Source organism: Macrobrachium nipponense, chromosome 28 (genome assembly GCF_015104395.2).
Source record: "Macrobrachium nipponense isolate FS-2020 chromosome 28, ASM1510439v2, whole genome shotgun sequence".
Taxonomy (NCBI): domain Eukaryota; kingdom Metazoa; phylum Arthropoda; class Malacostraca; order Decapoda; family Palaemonidae; genus Macrobrachium; species Macrobrachium nipponense.
The window spans coordinates 15,601,203-15,612,246 of NC_087217.1; the positions used below are offsets into that span (position 1 = coordinate 15,601,203).

General features: G+C 36.6%; 1 protein-coding gene across 1 annotated transcript; it reads right to left on the bottom strand.

Annotated features, from left to right (window-relative positions):
- Nucleotides 1-541: 541 nt before the first annotated feature.
- On the bottom strand, nt 542-4,892 carry LOC135201452 (sodium/mannose cotransporter SLC5A10-like). The gene is made up of 2 exons (XM_064230408.1): nt 4,565-4,892; nt 542-2,669 (listed from the first exon to the last, which is right to left on the bottom strand). The coding sequence occupies exon 2, from the start codon at nt 2,404-2,406 to the stop codon at nt 739-741; it is 1,668 nt and encodes a 555-aa protein (XP_064086478.1). The 5' UTR covers nt 2,407-2,669; nt 4,565-4,892; the 3' UTR covers nt 542-738.
- Between the last annotated feature and the right edge of the window lie 6,152 nt (nt 4,893-11,044).

Consider the following 11,044-nt stretch of genomic DNA (forward strand, 5'->3'; position numbering starts at 1 on the left):
CATGTTTGTACTACTGTTGCTATTGATAATGATGGTTCTATTACTATTGATAGTAATAACAATATAATGATAGTAATTATCATCATCTATTATTCTTTCACTAGAAATAGTATTACCAATAGTAAATCTTAACCGAAACTCTTAATTTAATTCTTTTATCACATATAAAAAACAAAATTAACAAAGCTCTTAACTGTGAGAGAGAGAGAGAGAGAGAGAGAGAGGCATTGCAAGAAACCTCGTTAAAGCAACTTCTAGATGTGCCCCTGTAGAAAAAGAAAAAAACCTGTTTGTGAGGTAAGTCACTTGTTTTCATGGTCAAGTGTGTATGTTTGCGTGAGAGAGAGAGAATTTACAGAATTCGATGCATTAGACGTTTGAGAGAGAGAGAGAGAGAGAGGAGAGAGAGAGAGAGAGAGAGAGAGAGAGAGAGATGGTTTGCCAAAGGAGGCAATAAAAAAAAAAAAAAAAGACTTATTTCCTGAAGTACAGAAAAAGGTTCTCAAGTTGTAAGGATTTAAGTAAAACAGCTTGTCGCCTAGTGATCATACTTTAATAAAAAAAACCGTTCCTTCTTCCAGAAATCAACATGATAATGAGCGTAAGTGCAAAGAATACTATGATAAATACAAATAAATAACAATGGTAAGGTTCATGATTAGTTCACTGCTAAATCATTTTTCAGTCATCTTTGGCACTATATTCCAAACTGCTCACCCTCTGCTTCTTCACTGCCACTCACCAAAAGAAGCATATCACCACGAGAGTAGCGATCATCAGTAACACACAGTAAAGAAAGTAATTCTTCCAGAGCGGCAATTCCTTGCAAGATTTAATCTCTTCAGCAAACTGTTCCATGGACCAGGTCACTTTCAGCTGGTCTTCCGTGCAAGGCTTGGCGACGATCAGACTCACGACCACCAGCGACAGAGCCGACAGGACAAACAAAATGCTCGCCGTGTGCAGAAAGTGCATTTCGAATAATTCCACAACCTGAATGATGACGAAGAGCGCCACTCCCCACACATTGCCAAGAACGAGGGCCGTGATGGCTCCGTAGACATTCGCCCCTTTCCAGAAGAACCCGCCCATGTACACGGCAACAATAGGCGGTATCATGTACGACAGAAGTTTCTGTGAAAATTTGTAGAGAGAAGAAAAATTCTGCAGCGTTGGCGCCCAACAAACGGAGATGACTATGAAGAGGAAAGTTACAAACCTGCCGATGTTCAGGAGCTGCTTGTCCTTCAGTTCGGGCTTGAGTTTCTTGACGAAGTCCATCGTGACTAGAGTTGAAGTGGAGTTGAGAATAGAGTCAACCTGCGACATTAGAGCAGCTAAAAAACCCGATAAAACGATCCCCCGGATTCCCGTAGGTAAGAGTCGAAACAACAGGGTTGGATAAACTAGATCAGCTTTCGGCAAGTCAGGGTAGATAAGCCTGGCCATTGTACCTGGTAACACCATTATAAACAGCACAGGTATCCTGAGGAGCCCTGCTAACAAACAACCTAATCTTCCTTGATTAGAATCCTTAGAACTAAGAATCCTCTGGGCAATGGTTTGGTGGCAGCACCAATAATAGAGTCCAAGCATTGGAATACCTGAAATGAGACCTGTCCAGGGCACGCCAGGGTCATCCACTGGTCTGATCAGACTGAGAGCCTCAGGTGGTACTGCTGATTTTACGGCACTCCACCCTCCAGCCTCAATCAGGGCATATATTGAAATCAACACGGAGCCAAGAAGTAGAACCACTGACTGGAAGGCATCGGTGTAAATCACAGCCTTCAACCCCCCACTGATTGTATATGCCCCAGATATAACTGCAAGTATGGCTACTGAGTGCCACACCTTTAGTTGAGGGAAAATCATATTCATGATCAAAGACCCAGCAAACAAGCCACTTGCTGTGCTACCAATGATGCTGATCAGCACGGATAGACCGGACAGGTAGTACCTCGTTGCAGCGTTGTATCGACGTTCTAGAAACTCCGGCATTGTGTATAGTTCTAGTCTTAGGATGGTGGGGATGAAGAAAACGGCAACGAATATCAAAGAAACCGACGCCATCCACACGTAATTAAAAACAGAAATTCCAGTGCTATACGCGTCGCCTGCAAGACCAACTAGGGATGAGCTAGAAACATCAGAGGCAAACAACGATAGCCCTATAAAAGGCCAAGTTGTTGATCGACCTGCCAGAAAGTAATCAGCCGCTGTTTCGTGTTTCCTGCCCAGGTAAATACCCATACCTATGGAAAAGAGCAAGTAGGCGATTATGATTGCACCGTCGACTATGTGCAAGCCAAAAGCCAATTTTTCTTCTGAGAAATTACTTCCATTGTTAAATGGAAATGAAATGTTTCCAACATCTCTGGCAGAATAGTTACCTTCCGTGCTCATTTCGAATAATGCAGCCTATGAATTCCTTGTGTAGTTTATAACAAGCCGGCGCAAGTTTAATTGGGAATATGCAAAAAGGACACTTATCAGTAATGTGTTATAGCTTCATGCGTTGTTCAGTGATTTAGGTATCATATTTTGAGAGTAACGATCAAGTAATTCTAAAGATTCTGTCACAGCTTTATCTTTACATCAGTCACTGTTTTCCGAGTCTTCAAGCTGACGGAAGGTGCTTTTGGCAGATTTGCATTTCCTACGAAAACCTGTAGAAAGAAATATTTTAGAATAAAAGAAGAAATACAGGGAATAATAAAAGAAATAAAAACTAAGTTGAATTATTGGTTATATGTTCATCATTTAGTATGTATTATTGAAGAAAATCATAGCCAGAGAGGTAGATTTGTCTGAAACACTGAGAACGGAAAGATTTAACACTAAAAATACAGTGATCAGATTATTTATTAAAGGGGCCTTCTCTCTCCCTCTCATATATATACATACATGCACACACACACACACACACACACACACCACACACACACACACACATATATATATATAGTATATATATATATATATATATATATATATATGAAGATTTTAACGGAACGTAAACAATCCACAAACCCTCTCGTCAGGGAACCAAACTCTGGTTACCTCAGTACTGGAGCGCCCAAAATAATATTATAAAAAAAGAAGCATACATACCAACACTGGATGTCTCTTGCGCTGCTCAAGGTTGCAAGAAGAGAAAACCTACTGATAATGCTTGCCCCAGCAAGCATGATAAAATAACTTGAGCATAATGTTAAGGGTCAGGGTCTGGTGGTGAGGTCTGTAGGAGCCAGTGGAGATTTATAGGCATCTGTGCTTTTGGAAAGTGATGTCAGCCCCATAAATTACTTGAGGGAAGTGAAACCAGTGAAATCATTTTGTAAGACCAATTACTCTGAGGGGGATTTCAAGACTTTTTGATTTTGTTGCGAAAGTTTGATATTAGACCAATAAGCTTCTAGATGAAATCAGCACATGTTAAAAAGCGCTGTGACATTGAATCACTGAATCAGTCACATTGATGCCTTGCTAGAAAAGGAATGTGTGAAATTTGCTCGAATTATATTTCATTTTGGAATATTATTTGCAATCACTGGTTTACCCATTCAGTGAAGAATGACTGCAATATAGAGGAAGAGTGAGCGTAGGACTTAACAGTAGGGGAGTTAGGTAAGTAACGACTTTCTAAATACCTGAATACGATGTCATTATCTTGGGGGTGAGAACAGGAAACAATTCCATTAAAAAACCAAATAGATGAAAAAAGACTATAACAGCATTGATAGTAATAATCATATAACGTTCAACATATCCAGTTGTAAGCTTTCAGCGTCGTGAGTAAACATCTACGGAAAACTGTTTTTACGCATTTATTTGTTTAGCCAACCTTTTCAGTGCACACACTGTGATATTTGTCTTCTGTCATTAAAGATATCTACGTGGTCCCAACCAGTCTATGCTTTGCAGCAGGTAAAGAGAGCCTATTTAACGCCTGATAGCTCAAAAACAAAAGAAGAGATAATAGTAATTAACGCTTGAGGACACTATTACGAGAGACAGCAGTTTGTTGTATCACTTAACCAGTATATATAAGGCTATTTATTAAGTAATATTAGCCATGACTAATTTTTCCAGTTTACCTATTCTATAAATACTTCTTTTTATGGTATCTAGAAATACCTCTCCTTTTTTTGTGTTAAGTATAATTTTTTCTTTCTCACTGTCCGAAACGTAAGAATTTTCTTTGTGCTTTGAGATTTACTTTCAGTGGGACGTAGCAAAAACCGAGATACTTCTAGGAATATTTGGGACGTTTTTTCTTTAAAACTAAAGCTAGATCTCGTATTCTGAGGCTTTCACTTTCATCAGTGTTTCCTAATGTAGACGAAAATTTATTTCTGTAGCTTATTTCTCTTTTTCAAACCCTTCATTTATGATCCCTACGTAGCGCTTGCTTATTAATAATAAAAATGGAAAAAAAAATCCTATCGTATCTTCCATTATAAATCTATGGTCTCTGCTAAACGCTAAGAATCTTATTCACTTAGAAATTTTGCAGAGAATGGATGAGGCTTGAAAAACAACTGGGAGAACGTGTCCTTACCTGCAATACTCCACCACGACAACTACGTACTCTTGTGCCATGTAACCGCGCTCGTATGGCAGAGCTTTCTAAAGCTAGGTCTAGACTTCAATTCGCCTCCCAATGCACTAAACGTCGCGTGACTTTCTGCACAAGAGTCAACGAGTAGTTGACAAACATTGTAACCTCTGCAATATATTGTCTTGGAAGAAAGATATTTATGCCAAGGTCATGGCACTTGCAACTATTCTGGAGTGTTTTCCTGTTTTCATTGACCCAGCCTCATCTTCTTTGAATAAACATGAATGGTACTATTTTCTGTATCAGTTGCGTTTTTATTTTCTTGATATGTCTTCACAGTTCAATTCACTTGAAGCTTTAAAGTCCAGCTTCATCTAACGGTGAAGCTGGACTGTTGTCGTACAGATGCAGGCGTTCCAGTTACATCGTTGCCAGCCGTATTGCCTATTTAGTTCTATACAGAGCTCTTTAGCTACGTATATTTTTGGCTATGGTATATATCTATAAATGTATCTACATTTCAGTGCAATTTGACCATTGCCTGTGAAAGATATCATATCTCTGGGAACTCTTTATTTGAATTGCAGTTGTTTGTGAGCTTGGACACCGGGATGCTTCAGATCATTTAGAAAAACATTCTATTCTCATTGCAAGATGGAATAAGATAAGGTGAGTTACCTAGAGGTCCCGTTTTCAACGCTCATGTGAAAGACGTCACCTGGAGATTGGGAGAGTTCAGCCAGGCGACACATAGGAGGGAAATATTTATGTTTTCTTTTGCGAAGTCAGAGTCATCATGGTAATATGTGCCATATATGGCATATGTGGGTGCTCCAATTCTTATAAGACCAATATAACTGCTGGAAGTGAAAAAATTAGATTTTACAGTTTCCCAAAAGATGCAGAACTATGTAAGAAGTGGGTGAATATATGCAAAAGAAGTGATGGTATCAATGCCAAAACTGCACGAATTTGTTCGTCACATTTCCAACCCAATGATTTTGCCAGAAACCTTAGGCACGAACTGCTCAATTACTGCCCTAAGACTGCCCGAAATCTAAAAGAAAATGCCATACCGACACAAAATCTTTATAATAATATTACTGTTGCTTCAGGTAAGCCTATCACTAATAACTCGTCATTTTAGTTTGGTTTACTAGGCATATGTATGTTTCATGTGGCATTTTGGTCAACTAAGCGACTGTATATGAATAAGCTCACTTGGAAAATTAAGAGATTATATTAATATATCAATTATACTTCTCATGCAAGTAAATCTTTAACCACAATCGGAAAAATGTCTCTGAAGATCGGATGGAGAGAGAGACAATTTTGCAAAAATGTTTGGTTGCTTCGAAATACGTCCTGATTTCATATGGATAAACTACGAAAAATGTATGTATGTTTAAGTGTTTATATATATATATATATATATATTATATATATATATATATATATATATATTTTATATATATATATATATATATATGTATATATTTATATAAAGTTTTCATCGCTATGGCATTTCGGTTTGGTGAAAATATAAACGCATATACTTCAGTAACTTGTGTGTTTAATGCCATTCCTACCAGAGCAATTCGAAAAGAAATATAAGTTAGTTTTCGTTCACTACGATGAGCAACTTTTGAATCAATGAGACAAGATGGAATAAGATAAGGTGAGTTACCGCGCATGGTGCCGGGAGCTTAGCTGTTCTCTGTGACGTCACCTGGAGACTCCTGAGTGTATATGTGACGCTCGTCCTGTAGCTTTGATCTGGACCATCAGCCTTATTGTTCATGCCTCGCTTTTGGATTCCTAACATTGCATTTATGAAAGTAGGCTAATTTTATGTCTTTATGGCTCTATTTTCAAAATACAAATACATATGATAGAGAATATATTAGTAATGGAAATAAAAATTTACGCATGACATAAGCTTTATTCCTAACATTTCATTGGAACTCTTATTGCAATTAACTCTCTCTCTCTCTCTCTCTCTCTCTCTCTCTCTCTCTCTCTCTCTCTCTCTCGTTTCAATCAAGCGATTTTTCAAGATTACTAAACAATTTGTTTTCATCTAATTATACCTTTTCTATGGGATTTCTGCATTCTGTCTCGTATTTCAATCAAATACATTTTCAATATAACTGAACAATATTTTCTATCTTTTCCACACCTTTGCTACGAAATTTTTCCTTCTTAGAGTTTAATATTTTTATTCTAAAATGAAGCCTACATCTAATAAAAAAAGCTCATGACCTCCGGAACATCAATATTGGCGGCCTTGAATATGTCATTCAGATTTGAAACTGCTCCGACTCCCGGCTTTAGAGCATCACCATGGGTAATTTTGAACAAATCTTCCATTTCTTATAGATTTTCTCTGAAATGATTAGGCGGCCTATATAATACCTTTCTCTTTACATATGATATACAGTCCTCGCCGGTTTCATCTGACCTTAATGATGTATACTTATTTCTAAATTTAAAAGCTACGAACCCTCCCAAATAACATAAAGACACATTTCCTACCTGGGCTTCAGCTTCTATCCCTATGAAATTTTCTACTTGATCTTCCTGAGTCTCAGTCTCATTGTTAACAGGCAGAAGGTGTTTCATGAGACACGCAGAGATACATAATTCGGAATCTAGATCATTGGGAGCAACATTTGAGCTTTGAGATGGACCACTTACATTTAAGCACTCTGTAGTGACACAAGCTTCATCATTACTACAAACATTAGGACCCTGACTGGTTAAACTATTGTCTCTACGCACTATGCATAACCGTAGTCTATATTCAAATTCCAAAGGTGACGGATGATCATGACAATGACCAATTTGTCGTATGAAAGAAAAGAGAAGTTCGACTGTGTCTTGACAGCCGAATTGTCAACAAGCACTCCAATCCATACAGTTCATGCAACATGTTATACAATCCTTTTACTGATTTAGATAAAATAATAACGCCGTTCTGGAACGGAGACATTTTGTCTTTCACTTTAGCATTACTAGCAAAATCAATCATTTGTTCAAGTATTTCGACTTGACGTGGACTGTTCGAGAAAGCATCTCTACCTTTCTTTACCATATCTTATTTCATGCACAGGTTCATCAAGTCAAATCCTCTTTCATCGCTTTGGCATTTCGGTTTGATGAAAATATAAATGCATGTGCTTCAGTAACTTGTGTGTGTGTATATATATATATATATATATATATATATATATATATATATATATATATATATATATAATATATATATATATTGTGACGTTTATAGATCGTTTCGTCTACCCAGCAATTAATTAATTAGTTTGATTTGGCAAACGGCAGCCATTTCCTCCAAATATCAGCTGATTTTTAGTAAACGCGGGAAACCAAAAACCCGCCAGCCAGAGGTAGGGAGTTCCTAAGTTGTGGGAATATAGTCTTTTGTCAGCTTTAGGGACGTATTTCGAAGGGAAGGCTGTAGGCAGATTGGTACTTCTTAGAACTATACCTTAAGCTCTTTTTCCTGTGAACCCTCTGCTGGCTGTATGTTCTGTTTCCAGGATTTGCCTGCTCGTGGGGGGGTTAAGCTGACTCCCAACTCCCAAGCAAAACACCTGGATTCGGCCCCAGTCGTCTCCAGACGCGACCTTCGGACGGATGTCCGACCACCTGCCTTCCATTTAGGCCTATCCATGGGGTTAGTGGCACGCCAAGCACCCAGGCCTAAGACAAAGCCAAGCCACGTTTTTCTACAAAGATCCACTGAACACGACATCCAGGTACGTCTTGTGAACAGCATATTGCCAGTCCCTCACATCCTATTATCTATTGGATCCCCATTTTCCCAATTCAATTTCAAAACCAAAAAGAACTCATCCCTTTGTTCCCTCTCACTGCCTCATGGCCGCATGCTTCCCCTTGTGTGATCGTCCCAGACAAATGAAGTCAATGCATACCTCAGTGAAACATTAAATTTCCTTTTCCCCAGTGTTAGAGAACTAAACAATTGAAATTGGGCAATAAATCCTTTTTCTTTTATCTTGTTTAATCTGGGATTCTTTTTCCAGATTCCCTGAGTCACGTGTCACGTCTCTCTGCCCGCAAGTGTTGCATTACCCAAGTTTATGAAACCAGCTTTACCAAATCACATTTTAGCCAGCTATCCATTTGTGAGAGATTATAAGTCCCAACGTGTGGACGCTGCATTTACTTTTCTCCAGGCCAGTACGAGCCTCTTTGTAAATAAATAGCTGTAAAGCATTTAGCTGAGTTTCTGGCGACCTACCTTTTCCTCTAAAGTAATTATCTTATAAATACGTTTTACGGTAAGTTCAATTAATTTCATCTTGTCCTCCCTCCATTATTTCTGTTTACGTATCGAGCCTCTCTCAAGGCCGGGCTTATACGTAAATATATATTATATATATATATATATATATATATATATATATATATAATATATATATATATATATATATATATATTTATATCATATATATATATATATATTATACATTGTTACTTTCAAAACGCATATATCCCCTCTTTGACTGTATAAAATATTATGTAGAGGATTTTGGCAACATTTTTTCAGATTCCTAGCTAGCTTACAATTAGGATGTTTAAAATGTGTGTTCAGATTTCATCATTACATAATTTAAAAAAAAATAATATATAACGTAGTAAAGAAAGAGAGAGATTTGCTTTGTCCGTTCGAAGCTAGAATTGTTTCAGTTACTTTTCATCACCTCTAGATTAAGGGACCCGGCAGTCTTCGTGTTTGTTATCAAAACATGTCCATCTTAATTATCGCTCGATTTCTGTCTTGATCGGGTACGTGTCTTTGTTGAACTGGTACGTACATGAACGTATACTCGTTTCGTACATCTTTGCCGAATGCCACGTGCAGATTTCACAGTTTTTTTGTAAAGTTGCATCATAATGGAAGCTTTTAGAAAGAATTGTGTCCCAAGACATTTTGTGTCATTTCCACTGTCCAGCTTTTGTAAGGAAGAGGGTATTCATTGCATCTTAAAACCCCGTTCCGTTCAGACATCTCCCTCTCTCTCTCTCTCTCTCTCTCTCCTCTCTCTCTCTCTCTCTCTCTGCCTCGCCATAATTGATATTAACGTAACGTAAAATGGTCACTCGTAACTTGTAGATTTCAGATTTGATATTTCTTAGAGTTTATTTAGTGTTATTTAGTGCTTTTTGTGGAATCTGAACAAACATTGTGTGTAACGGCGCCTGGTTTTGTGAAAGTGTGAAACAAGCTGCAGCAAAGAAAGAAAATTGGTATACCAAGAAGGTAAAGTGTGTTATATTTTTATTAGTTGCAGCTAATATCTAGTGGTTATGATGGTTTGGTAAAAAACTAATATCTAATGGTTATGATGGTTTGGTAAAAAAAACTAATATCTAATGGTTATGATGGTTTGGTAAAAAACTAATATCTAATGGTTATGATGGTTTACAGAACAATTAACTAATGGTTACGATGGTTTGAGTGAAAAGGTTTACATTTTTACACATTGCAAATTTTTGTGTTTTGTGTTTGTTTCATTTGAAGTGCATTTATCCATTCTCTTATTGAAGTGTGTCTTTTTATTTTATATTCTGTGTGATTAATACTTTTTACATTTTGGTATTTTCCACATTTTTCTGTCTTTTCATTTGCATTCACAATTTAATTAACTTAGTTATTTTCATTACTTAATCATTACACATTTAATTGAATTTAACACTTGTGAATTAGTTTGCACTTAGAATTCTTTTCAAGTTTTATTGTTGTTTAGCACTTGTGAATTAATTTCCAAATTTTAGATATTACCTAACACTTTTGAATTTTGATTGAATTAATTTTCTTGAATTTTGTGATAGATTAATTTTGATCTAATTTTACTTAATTGATTCAAGAATTAATTAAACTTTACTTTGCTCTCAAGTAACAGTAATTTTCCCTGATATTGTGAATTTCACTTATAAATTTTGAGTTTAATAATAAATTTTTTTTTATTTAAAATTTTTATAAGTGTTTTCTTTATTTTACACCAGTATCTAATTATGATTATATTTATGTTAGGTAGAAACATAGAGTGGTAATTGATCTGTTTTCCTTCAATTAACTTGAAGTGACTTAGAACCAGGGAAGTACTTAGACTTCTGAAATCAGGGAAATACTTAGACTTTTAAAGTTGTTGATGGAGTGATGCCCTTTGATTAATTTGGTTACTTACAAGGTTACCTCACACCTGTTTTGATGAACTTAGTCTGATTTTCTGCAATACTGGTAAGTTGTTAAGGGATCACTGTTGCCATTAGAATATTCAGTCGTTTAATACCTGTGATGAGGGTTCAGGTGTGTGGCTGTTGTCAGGTAACAATTAATGAATGGTAAGTGTAGTAACCAGATACTTGGCACTTTGTCACAATATATATATATATATATATATATATATATATATATATATATATATATATATG

What these genes read in the sequence shown, in the direction of transcription:
- LOC135201452 (XM_064230408.1), bottom strand. Translation starts at nt 2,406, where the DNA reads ATGAGCACGGAAGGTAACTATTCTGCCAGAGATGTTGGAAACATTTCA.